This window comes from Mastacembelus armatus, chromosome 15, assembly GCF_900324485.2.
Source record: "Mastacembelus armatus chromosome 15, fMasArm1.2, whole genome shotgun sequence".
NCBI lineage: Eukaryota > Metazoa > Chordata > Actinopteri > Synbranchiformes > Mastacembelidae > Mastacembelus > Mastacembelus armatus.
The window spans coordinates 17,806,889-17,820,285 of NC_046647.1; the positions used below are offsets into that span (position 1 = coordinate 17,806,889).

Here is a 13,397-nt window from a genome sequence, read left to right on the forward strand (position 1 = left end):
AGTCTGTTAAGGAATAAGTTGCTGCTGTAGGGTTTACATTTTTTTCTTTTTTTTTTTTTTGAGGATGGATGTAAATAGATATGATAAATATTTGGATTCTGATTGGAAGATCATTAGATTGTATTGAGTGGGTTAAAGACAAGGTCTGTCTGCCTTTTAAAGTCATTTCTGGTAATTTATTTTTGAATAAAATGTCTACATTGAGAATAAATCATCACTAGAGTGTTTTGCCTCTTATCTGTTCCTTTAGGAGATTATTTCTTGGAATAATATATCAATAATCAACATATTTAAATCACATATTTTTCATGGTTCCTAAATTGAAAACTGTTAGAGACTTTTTGCTTTAAATGACCCCTATACATATTTGACAAAATGAGCTTTTTTCTTTATGCCTTTGACCTATGACCGGTGGACATACCGCTTCCGGGTTTGAAGCCGTATAGGAAGTAGCCGCTGCCTACAAAAAGCCCTGGCTCCCATTGACTTCCATTCAAAAATCAGCGTCAATTACTAAGTCACTATTGTTGCCGGGCCGCCACTTTATCCATAGAATTAATTGTATATAACAGATATTGGTATTTATCCTCAGGCTGAGCCTTATGGCTAAGGTCAGATCAGATTTGTAGTTTTCGTAGCTTTAGCCGCTCTCTCCAAGGAGCGTGTACGTTCAACAAGCTCGCAGCTGATTGGCTCAGTGGTCGCCATGGTAACGATCTCTGACGCTCCTTTGTTGTCTTAATATGGTACTTCTCACAATAGACATATAAAATATTGTATATAGTTAAATCCTTACACCAATACATCAATAAACTTTCATCTGTAGTTTATATGTCTATGCTTCTGGGTCCAAAAAACAACATGGCGACGTCAACAACGGCATAAAATGGCGACTGAACTGGCTTCACTCTCGCGGTGCGTAACGCTATGAGTGACGTCACACAGGTCCACACCTTTATACACCGTCAATGGTTCTAACTTATTTCACATTCCCTTCATTTTCCGCGTTACGAAATTCATTCATCCGTATCGAGGTACAAACTGTACAAACATCGGGGCAGGGTTGCCAGATCTCGCGAGACAAACAAGCCTAAAATAAGCGACTGCAGCCAGGCAGGAGGAGAGAGAACAATTTTCTCGGTTCTCGCGTCATTGTCTCGCTTTGGCCAAGTAACCAGAGGAAAACAGATCGTCCTACTCTGCTTCTGATTGGCTAGTGCACGAGCGGATGGGAGACGTGGGGACGGATCCCGCAACAGGACAAACTACTCTTCTGGGAGCGGGGAGGGAAACGTAAACCTGGCAAGGCCACAAATAAAAAACTATACTTTAGAAATAAGCCCAAAAAACGCAATCCGTGACTACTGAAATTTGTAAGCGACTTTCCAGAAAAAAAATAAGCGAACTTGGCAACTATGATGGACCGTGGACATATAAAATACATACATACACATTTATACGTATTGACATATATTCTGTCCATCACCAGAGCAAACAAGAAGGGGCTCAAAGCCGATCCTTGGTGCAGTCCCACCTCCACCTTGAACTCCTCTGTCACCCCTACAGCACACCTCACCACTGTCTTACAGCTCTCATACATGTCCTGCACCACTCGAACATACTTTTCTGCCACTCCAGACTTCCTCATACAAAACCACAGCTCCTCTCTCGGCACTGTCATACACTTTTCCCAAATCTACAAAGACACAATGCAGCTCCTTCTGGCCTTCTCTGTACTTCTCCATCAGCATTCTCAAAGCAAATATTGCATCTGTGGTTCTCTTTCTTGGCGTAAAACCATACTGCTGCTCACAAATGCTCACTTCTGACCTCAGCCTAGCCTCCACTACTCTTTTCCATAACTTCATTGTGTGACTCACCAGCTTTATTCCTCTGTAGTTTCCACGTCTGCACGTCTCCCTTGTTCTTAAAGATGGGCACCAGTACACTTCTCCTCCATTCCTCTGGCATCCTCTCACTCTCCAAGATCTTGTTAAGTAGCCCAGTCAAAAACTCTACTGCCACCTCTCCTAAACACTTCCATACCTCCACAGGTATGTCGTCAGGACCAACTGCCTTTCCACACTTCATCCTCTTTCAACACCTTCCTCACTTCATCCTTACTGATCTTTGCTACTTCCTGCTCCACAACAGTCACCTCTTCTACTCTGTGCTCTCTAACATTTTCCTCATTCATCAACTCTTCAAAGTATTCCTTCCATCTTTCCATCACACGTGACACCTGTCAACTCATTTCCATCCCTGTCCTTAATCACCCTAACCTGCTGCACATCCTTCCCATCTCTGTCTCTCTGCCTCGCCAACTTGTACAAATCCACCTCTTCCTCCTTAGTGTCCAACCTATCATACAAATCCTCATACACACTTTGTTTGGCCTTTGCCACCTCTACCTTCACCTTACGCTGCATCTCCCTGTACTCCTGTCTGTTCTCTTCTGTCCTCTCAGTGTCCCACTTCTCCTTAGCTAACCGTTTCCTCTTAACACACTCCTGAACTTCCTTTTTCCTTCCCTTTTCGGAGCCAGAAGCATAGACATATCAACTACAGATGTACATTTATTGATGTATTGATGTAAGTATTTAACTATATACAAATACAATACGTATTTTATATGTCTATGGTCAGAAGTACCATATATGGAAAACAAGGCAGCGTCAGAGACCGTTAGCATGCGACCACTGAGCCAATCAGCAGCGAGCTTGTTGAACGTACACGCCCCCGGGAGAGCGGCTAAAGCTACGACCACTACAATCTGATCTGACCTTAGCTATAAGGCTCAGCCTGAGGATAAATATCAATATCTGTTATGTACAATTCATTCTACGGATAAAGTGGCGGCCTGGCAACAATAGTGACTTAGTAATTGATGCTGATTTTTGATTGGAAGTCAATGGGAGCCAGGGCTTTTTTGTAGCCAGCGGCTACTTCCTATATGGCTTCAAACCCGGAAGCTGGTTTGCCATGTCTACCCTTTCTACAGTCATTGATGCCGACACTTATTCCAAACTTTGTTTCAGCTGCAGACTTTATTACCTGTAGCTCTTTCTTTAGGGTGGCATGTTCACTTGTGTTACACTCGGAGTTAAGAGTTTAGCGTGAACATAAACGTTACTTAGTGTAAATATGCACATCTAAGTCACTTCGCTAAATAAATTGCAGGACAAGCCAGAGGAGTAAAAAAATCCCTCCCTTAACAGGGGTCGGGGACTCAGACATACCTTCATAATCAGGCTGCCCTTTCATCTGTTCCCAGGAAGGAACTCTTCACATATCCTTCAGGGAGGACACACTTCAAATCCAACTTGTGGATCAGAGGGATCATAAGAGTAAACCATTAGATGCTAATGCCCCACAACTGTGCTCACTTCCATTGTTCAGGTCAGGGGTGTCAAACTCATTTTAGGTCAGGGGCCATATGGAGTAAAATCTATTCCCAAGTGGGCCGGATCGGACCGACAAGGCAGCTACCCCCGGGCCAGCTGACAGGTATAGGCTTACTTGCTCAGCCCCGGTATAAACAGTTTGCCTGCTTAATATAATTGCTATTGCGACACCCAGTGGACACATTTAGAACAGCAGTTTCCTTCATTGAACAATTGCAGCTAATTTAAACTTCAAATCATCTCGCGGGCCGGATTAAACCCGTTTGCGGGCCCGATGTGGCCCGCGGGCCGTAAGTTTGACACCCCTGGTTCAGGTGGAGTGTGAAGTGAAACCAACTCAGGAGGGTGGGTCTAACAACTCTCCGCCCACTTACATAGTCCATGACCCTAATTAGGCTGGGGGTGGAGTGAAACCAACTTGGAGGATAAATATTGAACTTCCTCTAAGTGGTGCCCTGAGTGAGCTTCTTGATAACTTCACCTGAATGAGAATCTACACAGACGTGTGGAAGCCATGTCAGTGCTATAGGTTAGGGGTGATTCCTTTGTATCCACACCACTGATGCAGTGAGTGACCTCAGTCACTGGTCTGAACCTGGAGTTCTGCTCTCCGGAGGCCACAGACTCACCTGCAGCCACCTGCAGCCTCTGCAGCTGTTTTAAAAATTTTCACAAAACTACTTGGAAAACAAAACACTGGAATGTGTCTAGTTGTGTAAGTGATGTAACATTCAGTACTGTTGGATTTTTCTTCAAGGTTTTACAAATTAGTTGCCTGATCAATAAAATATTAAGCAGATCAATCCACAATTAAAATAGAAATTAGTTGCAGCCCTGTATGTTAAAAATGAGCTGCAACTGTAAAATGCTGATTATACATTAGTACATGAGCAGTGTGTTACCAAAAATGACCAACAGGAGGAGCCAGATTCTTAAAAATATATTTTTTATTCACTAATAAACCAATTTCAAGCTATAACACAAGTTAAGTTATAACGGTCAGTGCTAGACTACCATACCAACCAAAATACAAAATATTGAAGAGCAGGCACTTTTCAACAAACTACAAGGATGTATACAGCTGGTATTATGACTAGTACAAAGCAAACTTAGAAAAAAAATAAAAGACCACAAAAATGCAAAGAAACCAAAAAAAACAGATGGTCTTTTATCCCCCATCTTATTAATAAAAACAAAGCTAAAATAGTTTATAAAAACATACAACTAAAAACTACTGGGTATAAAATTAATATTCCATGAGAACATACTTTATGAGAAGTGGCAAAGATTCAAGAAACTAAGGGGATACTAAAGTCTACTAATCTCACTCACATTGGCACATTTAATGGCAAGAACAGCTTTTTGCTGTGGTCAAAATATATTATGGTACAATCTTGTGTGGAAGGAAGAAACAGTAATGGTAGAAACTGTATGGCTGAAAATCTACACAGAAAATATGACCTTTTTCCATTTGGTAAATCAAGTCCCACTGAGATTTAAAAAAAAGGATGTTTTCAGATAAAACAAATAGACCCAAACTAGGAAAACCTCATCTCAAACATGCATATCAACGGGAATGTTTCTACACAGTTAGCAATCCAGATTACTGAAAAATACTTGCTCTTTAGGATTTAGTTTGTCCTTACGTTCCCTACAGAATTAACTGAGTTTTTGAGACAAAACTTTCAAACACAACTGACCCAAAGTGACAATAAAAGCAGAACGAGGGAACAAAGCAGTTTAAAAGCTGCACATCATTTGTTTGATAGGTCATGAGCTCCCTTCAAAGTTCATTATTTTCCCCATGTTGTCTATTGGGCTTTTAATGAGTTAAAAACTGCAACAGCCCAGAGTAAAGTAACACTCATGGTTCATGTGCAAATATCAAAAAAGGTCACAGTTCATAAACCGAAATGTTAAATTTAAGGTAGACTTGCCAAAACCTGCATGGAGGTGCCTCAGGCACAAAAATAAAAATGTATTAAAACTTTTCAAACATCATTATAACTTCAAATGATTTTAAAGAATTTTAAAGAATTTTGTGCAAAAAAAAAAAAAAAAAGTTTTATGAATTGAGGCTCTAGAATACTGCATATCTTCTTTAATACAACCTAGCTTCAAGATCTGTTTTGTATCTTGGAAAATTTAAAACATGCTTCAGAGAATTTCTGCTGTCTTCTGGATGACCAGTCCACTACATCAGATTTTTTTTTCTTATCTTTTTGGTTGATTTGCTTATTAAGTTGCACTTTCCACTCTTCAATTCATATGATCAACTACATCAATTAGAAAATATCCCAGGGAACCAGAAGCAGCACACAGAGATTGACACACAGTGCTGCAGGTGTTTGGAGGTCATTATATAGTGAGTAACATAGTTCAGCTTATGTTGTTGCCATGATGTACTGGATGAGAAACGTCTCTACTGTACACTTACAAGTCTTCTGGTCTGCTGTGCTGCCTCCATTCATTTATCGAGTTCAGCTACTGAAAGGTTCTCCCATTAAGGTTCACGGTGGGGACAGTTGTTGGAAGGTGGGGTTTTCTACTCTACAGCTAATGAAGGTTCTGCTGGAGAGTTTAGATAATGGCCCGGAAAAGAAATGAGACTGCAGCACCCAGCGCCAGGCCAAGGGACAGGAAAAAGGCCATGATGGCCCCTGCTGTCTCTGCCTCATGCTGCTGCACCTTCCTGGAGAAAAACAACAGAAGAGGACAGTCCATTAGGAATGAGTGGTTCACCGTCAACAGTGCTGTGGTATAAATATAGCACCTCTTAAAGGAATTGTTCAACATGATGGGGAAAATGTGTATTCACTAATCATTAGTTGGATGATGAGGTCGACAGTATAGTTAAAAGTTAAAACTAATGACTAGTCTGTCTTAGTGTACATATTTATCTGTGTTTGCACACACTGTGCTTGTAGTCCTTACTTGGGCCCGAAGCACATGCAGAGACTGGCCAGGTATCCGTTGGAGAAGGAGAAGAAGATCATGAAGACGATGTACCAAGCGTCATGGTAAAACAGCACAGGAATGTAGTGACGAGGCTGTACATTACACAGCATGAAGAGGGGGATGAAGACAACCCGAAGGCCCACCAGGACAGGAAGCCAAACACTGTCTTTATTCGGCTGCAGCAAGAGAAGGAAACAGGTCCATATATGTGATGCTAAATTAAATATTTTTCCCTTTTCTCTAAAATGTTATATACAAAGCAATAACAAAAGAAACTAATGTTATTTGCAACCCTAAATGCAATACAGTCTTTCAACTTCAACTGGGTGCTGTATTCAGCTGCAGGTGCATCTACCTTTGGATATACTCATGCTAAAAAGAAATAATCACAAATGAACACTGTGTTTTTTTCTACAATGTTAACGTTTCTCTGGAGATCAATGTTGTCTAATGATGGTAAATGGTACAAGTTAATTACTATTAATTAATATAATTTAAATAATATTAAATTTAATAACTTTAAATTAGAATAACTGCTGTAACAATTGAATTTCCCCTTGGGGATTAATAAAGTACTTCTTCTTCTAAATTAATTCACATGGTCTGGAAGCAGCTGATTGATCTGCACTAACACGACTAGGCTACATTCCAGTTCAGGTCAGACTGCGCTAAGTAGCTGGACTCAGTTTGTACAACATTAAATAATTCAGTTACATTATTTCCTCTGGATTTCAGGAAATTTGACTTAATTTCTTGACATTTTCAGAGAGCTGAATCTGTGCTGTGCCAGGAAAGAAGCTAGCACAGATCAGATTAGTAACCTTGAAGCTGCCATCATTCATCCACACAAGTTTTTCTCCAAAACAAACTTCTGATCTCAACCACAAAACATGACGCCTTTATTTCACTACTGGTGATTTACTCCTGTGTAAACCATCATTTTTGGCAGCCAATGACTTTTGTTAGTCTTAACATCAGATCACACTAAATATTTTGTTGTAGTGAATTTAAATTCTATGCAGAAAAGTGTTTATAAACAGGAGTGATGTCACTGGACTGGACTCTCCAGATGTTTACCAGATGCTGTCACTTGCAGCAGGAGAAGCACTGAGCCTGCAGGGGAAATAATTAAGCCCACCTTCACTTCAAAGACGCTCAGACACATCTTGTTTCATGAAGCCTGATTAAGGAGCCCATTAGCTAACTTTGAGCTAGGCTTTTTAAATGGAATATTTTAAATTTTTTAAATGGTGATACTGCTTCCAAACTGTTTGTGAGATGGTCAGATTTGTGTTGTGGTGGTGTTACTGACCCACATACACACAGCTGTCAGACTCCTGCCTGCCCAGTCCATCAAATTGAAGAGGAGAAAACATGACACAGGGATGAAGTAAGTGCCTGAAATGGAAACAAAAGAAACAAGCTGTTTTTAACAACCCCAGGAAGACTGCAGCTCTCTCTGCATGAAAGAAAACATAAATGAACAATCTCTGTGGGCTTCAAACATTGGAGCTTAAGAGTTTACAGCTTTCTCCTTTGTGGGGACAGCAGATGTTTTCCACTTGGATTCACAGCAATTACAGCAGATTCCAGATGTGACCCAAAGTCAAGGCTCCAGAAGTATCAAAACATCCTGAGGAACTGACAACAGCTTCTGTCTTCCATGTCAAAGCTTCTTCAGAGCTACAGTGCAATTCAACTGAGAAGGGACTAGTTTAGCAAGTGGGAAATCCTCCGTTAAGCAGGTACGGTATGTGTTTGAGGCTTGAAAATAATTTTACTATTTTTACAGGTTGTTGTCATGGTATATTCATGGACAGGTAAAATGAGCAGCACACATACTCATTATTGCCTGTTGAACCTAGTTTTCACTTTTCAAAGACAATATAGAAGCATTGCCTCATTGGCTGAAGTTAGGACTTAAAAATATCCCCAGTCATCATCTTGAGAAGGTTTATTCCTTAAACAGTTTGCGAACAAATGAATTAAAAAAAAAGAACAAAAACCTGCCAGTCATTCCCCTGGAATGAACTGGCCCAATAGATATTGTGGCAGTGTAGCTTTGGAAAGTAGAAGAAACAGACTCACTCCACTGGCTTCCATCTTCTATTCCAGTCTTCACATCTGCAGTCACAGCTGGGAATATTCCAATGGTGACGGTAAAGATGAAGCACACTGATAGAGCCATTACCCAGATCTGATTAGACAACACAAGATGACCATCAGTGTCAAGGTTATGTCATCTCTACTAGTGATGGAATGGCAAACTGTACATCTGATATACTGGTTAGTGTCTTCTTCTTTTCCTTTGGGCTGCTCCCTTCAGGGGTCGCCACAGCGAATCATCTGCCTCCATTTAACCCTATCCTCTGTATCCTCCTCACCCACACCAACTATCCTCATGTCCTCCTTCACTACATCCAAGAACCTCCTCTTTGGTCTTCCTCGAAGCCTCCTTCCTGGCAGCTCTAACCTCAGCATCCTTTTACCAATGTATTCACTGTCCCTCCTCTGAACATGTCCAAACCATCTCAATCTGGCTTCCCTGGCTTTTTCTCAAAAACCTCTAACATGAGCTGTCCCTCTGATGTCCTCATTCCTGATCCTATCCATCCTTGTCACTCCCAGAGAGAACCTCAACATCTTCAGCTCTTCTACCTCCAGCTCTGCCTCCTGTCTTTTTCTCAGAGCCACTGTCTCTAAACCAGACAGCGTTGCTGGTCTCACCACTGTCTTGTCCACCTTTCCTTTCATTCTTGCTGACACTCTTTTGTCATACATCACACCTGACACTTTCCTCCACCCATTCCAACCTGCTTGCACACGTCTCTTCACTTCTTTTCCACACTTTCCGTTGCTCTGGACTGTTGACCCTAGGTACTTAAAATCTTCCACCTTCTTCACCTCTACTCCATCTGCTTCATTACATAGATATATTATTTTTAATTAAAAGAGAGACTATGAGGATTGTTGGTTTATTAAAATCTGTCAGGATTTCTAATACCACCAATTCTGACTTACTTAGCATTTATTTTGTTATGTAACAATGTAAAAACGTCATGCTTTCACCTGTTTGAAGATGTTTACCACAGACACACTGGGTCTGGCCTCATCCTCCAGCAGATCTACCACTGGTCTCTTCTCTGCTGAACCTTCTGGGAAACAAACAAAGAGCACTGTGTATAACATAGGTTCCTATTACACTCTTATATGCTTGAAATGAACAAGACTCACCCTGGTCAGTGGGTAAGAAAGAAAACAATCATGCATTTGTAAGAGAGAAACTAAGAATACACAGTAACAAAGCAATGATTGCTGTCATCCTAATAGGATGACAAGTTTCTGGAAGTAAAGATTCAACTCTCCAGAAACCTGACAATCAGGGATTTTAGACCAGTTCAACTTGAACCAGATAACTGAGTGTGAATTGTGCCATATTTTATCCCCAGTTACAACAATCAAGTATACCATACTATAATGACCTTTATTTATTACTGTTAAAACCTGTAAGACCTGTAAGCATACTGTACGTACCTTTTTTTAGTAGCTCCATTTTGTTCTCCTCATCAGCAGAGGTTCTGTTTCCATTACTCTCCATATAATACTGGAAAAACTCCTGTTGGCAAAGAGAGCAAGTGAGAATTCACAGAGGACCACATGTTTCCTGAGATGCAATATTTTCACTGGCAAATGTGTTTTCTGTCACCTCAAACTGAAGAGTTTGGAGTGAATTTGACAAATAAAAATGTCAAACTTAACACAGAACCTATCTAACTAACAGTGGTTAGTTCAGAGAATAAGGTTCTTACCATCCTGGGCAGAAGGACATAGGCCACTATTGCCAGGAGAATAACTACACAGGCTGTGATGAAGTAACCAAAAGCACTGTCTGTCAAGGCTGATCCACCTGCAGACAAAAGACACAATTATTAGTGTGTAAGATCATCAAAAATACTGCTTTTACACCACAGTTACTCTTGTGGGCCACAGCTCAGACAAATGTGAAGTTTTTCCAGTCAGTTTTCCTCTTTTCAAATTAAACTAAACTCCAGTAGTTGGATCATATAATTATACTACCCTGATGTTAAAGCCTATTTTCATAATTAATTCATTTGACAATATTTGACCTTGATAAATGAGTTACTATGAATTAACTAATCATTTCTATTTGTATTTAAGACTGAAGAACTAACACAAATGTCAACATCACAAGAGCCATCTTTGTGATTATTATTGTATGTAGATCTGCAATATTACAACATGATGCTAATTCTAATAATCTATAAAAAATGCATAAAGTAATAATTAATAATAAGTAAAATAATATTTCTTATAATTCACCCTCATCACAGCTAACATTAGCACAGTCACATAGACAGAGATGTGTCCAATCTGATGCAACCTGTTATAGCTGAAAAGCCAAGCAAACAGCAAACAAGGTTTATTTTTGATGACAGACCGATAACAACCTAGAGTTAGATCCATTCTAACTCATAACAGCTCAGCTGCATAAGGAGGTTTGAGTCATTCCTTCAAGAGAAAACATTCACATCACATTCTCACAGAGAAAAGCAAATCTGCCAGGAAACTGTGCCCAAGGGAAATTCCAAGGTTTTAATACTGCACTTTTAAGAGCATCCGGCAAATGCTATTATTAATAACAGCAAGATATACAAGTGTTTTGAGTGCAACACATACTGGCCAGTGCGCAAATCATGGAGAAAGCAGCAAAGGTGCCGGCCAACCCCTGTCCACTCATAATGGGAGTGGTGTAAGAGGCAGGCAGCATCCCTGCCAGCCCGAACAGACTGCCCTGAAGAATCGCCCCGAACGCTGGACAGAGAAAACAAGACAATGGTGTAAGAATTACTGTAATGTGCCGGAAAAATAAACACATTGTCCCAGCAACAGAAAGGCCAATAAAAGATTAGCTTCGGTCAAAGAGTGGGCAAGATCCTAATAGAAAACTATCTTTCTGAAAAGATTATTTCTATGAATTAACTTTTATAGAATAACTATTTTCTTTATCTCATTTTACAAAAAACTGTAGCCAATAAGGCCTTTTCATGCAAACTTGCAACATAGTAATGCATTGCAACAGGTTATACAACAAACTGGAACTTAATTAAATACAGATTTTTTCAGATGTCTCCACTTGGAGGAATATTTCAACTATGACATGATGGGTTGTTCATCATGACAATCTGAGGGTCAAGACTAACACAAAATGTTTAAGCACGGAATGAGCTCATCCCTGCTGCTCAGTGAGTCACTGTATTAAAAAAAAATACTGGGAGATTATAGACTGTTCAAAATGTCAGTGAGGTAAGCGGAATCAGTGTGAGTCCATATATGCAGTGGATGCAGATGACTGGCAATTAGATGACATTAGAGGAAGCAAACACATAGAAATATGCATTTGCAAAGTGGAAGAGAGATAAAGAAAATGCTATCTTCATGAGGGTTGAGAGATTATTTCTGTAGCAAGCACTGAAGGATCATGTAATTATTACTTTCATTTAGAAACTCACAGTTGATGCAGACAATTTTGATCATTGTGAGGGTGAAGAAAGACAGCGGAGCCATGTGCACCTTCACAAACACTGCTGTCAGCATGAAAACCAACAGGATGACCGTCAGGCTGCCAGAGATCCTCACCTTCTGGGGAATCCTGAGAGAGACAGAGTTAAAACAGAGAAACTCAATTTAAAAATCAATGACTAAACATCATCTCAGTTTCTACAGAACCAACACTACCCACTAGTCTAAAACATCAGCCATAACAATTTTAGGACATGCCACAAATGAATTTCAAAAACTAAACGCTGTGTAAACAATTATCCAATTACTTATATTCACTATATAATAGACATACTCAAATGAAGACATATGGCAACTGGAGAAAAAGAGTATGTGTTTTTAAATCTGACAGGACAGGGAGAAGAGAAGAAGATTGTCAGAGGAAGACATGATTTATTGTTGAAACATGCAAGAATCAGTATTACTGCTAAACAGAACCTGCAAGAAAGTGGAAATTGAGTAAATTAGGTAACTTTGCAGTGAAGTTCTTTGTTCATCATAAAATAGGAAGAAAACCCTTTCCAAAGAAATTAAGATAAGAAAATACACAAAAAAAGGTCAACAGAAATAAATATAGGGTGTAGTGTACAATATGACATTGAGAAACAGAACAAGAAAAGGAACAGAATGTTTGCAAGAGAAGCAGGCAGAGGTAAAGAAGAAGATGGGGGAAGTAAAATACATAAATAGCATTCCTCTGTGTGTTTGTGCAGTCAGACATGGTCCAGGTCCACCCCAGATCTCTCTCAAGCCAACTCTAATTAAAGCAAACATGCTGAAGGCATACAGACATACATACGCATAACAGGATCATATAGTGCGACCTATAGTGGCATGGGGTGACCAAGGGGTATTAACAAGAAGGAGAGTAGGCAGTGAGAACAGGAATGTAAATGTGTATAATTTGCCTGAAAACAGTTTGCCCTTTTAATATAATGTCTTGCGTTACTAAAATTCCTGCTTTATGAAATAAACTAAAGTTCATGTTTTACATCAGACATTTTCAACTGTGTGTCTCAAAAGGACAATGACCCATCCAAAGAGGCTAGTGATCTTACTTTGAAAACTGCTATATCTGTCATCTCCAATTGCACAATTCTTGCTCACCTCAAATTACATAAATTTTGTGTGCGTGTGCGTGTGCGTGTGCGTGTGTGTGTGTGTGTGTGTGTGTGTGTGTGTGTGTGTGTGTGTGCGCGCGCGCGTGTCAGTTTGTCAACATGAAGCAGGGTGGATACCTCTGGTGTAGAAAGGAGTTAAGACAGGTGAAGATGAGCAGAGGCACCATGGCACAGAGCGTCATCACGTTGTTAAACTTTGACTGCAGCACATTACGGGTATCCCCACTCGCCACATTACCCGTCGAATTCACGGAGACATGAGTGGATGTGTCGTTCAGCCTACTAGTGAAGTACTGGAGAGAAGAGATGGAGTAATGTACATTATCAGCTTAGC

The 13,397-nt window shown here is 40.1% G+C and overlaps 1 protein-coding gene across 7 annotated transcripts in view; it reads right to left on the reverse strand.

Moving 5' to 3' along the window:
- Positions 1 to 4,333: 4,333 nt before the first annotated feature.
- The window catches only part of LOC113131715 (equilibrative nucleoside transporter 1-like), a 28,760-nt gene continuing 19,696 nt past the window's right edge, over positions 4,334 to 13,397 (reverse strand). For 6 of the 7 annotated variants that reach the window (XM_026309289.1, XM_026309288.2, XM_026309290.2 and 3 more), the window contains 10 exons: positions 13,181 to 13,356; positions 11,894 to 12,033; positions 11,061 to 11,195; positions 10,172 to 10,269; positions 9,897 to 9,978; positions 9,432 to 9,517; positions 8,451 to 8,559; positions 7,675 to 7,760; positions 6,339 to 6,538; positions 4,334 to 6,096 (listed from right to left, as the gene is read on the reverse strand). In XM_026309289.1, the coding sequence (XP_026165074.1) occupies positions 5,985 to 6,096; positions 6,339 to 6,538; positions 7,675 to 7,760; positions 8,451 to 8,559; positions 9,432 to 9,517; positions 9,897 to 9,978; positions 10,172 to 10,269; positions 11,061 to 11,195; positions 11,894 to 12,033; positions 13,181 to 13,356 (1,224 nt within the window). In that variant the 3' untranslated portion in view covers positions 4,334 to 5,984. The remainder of the gene's footprint in view (positions 6,097 to 6,338; positions 6,539 to 7,674; positions 7,761 to 8,450; positions 8,560 to 9,431; positions 9,518 to 9,896; positions 9,979 to 10,171; positions 10,270 to 11,060; positions 11,196 to 11,893; positions 12,034 to 13,180; positions 13,357 to 13,397) is intronic. The other variant, XM_026309293.1, reaches the window with a different exon arrangement.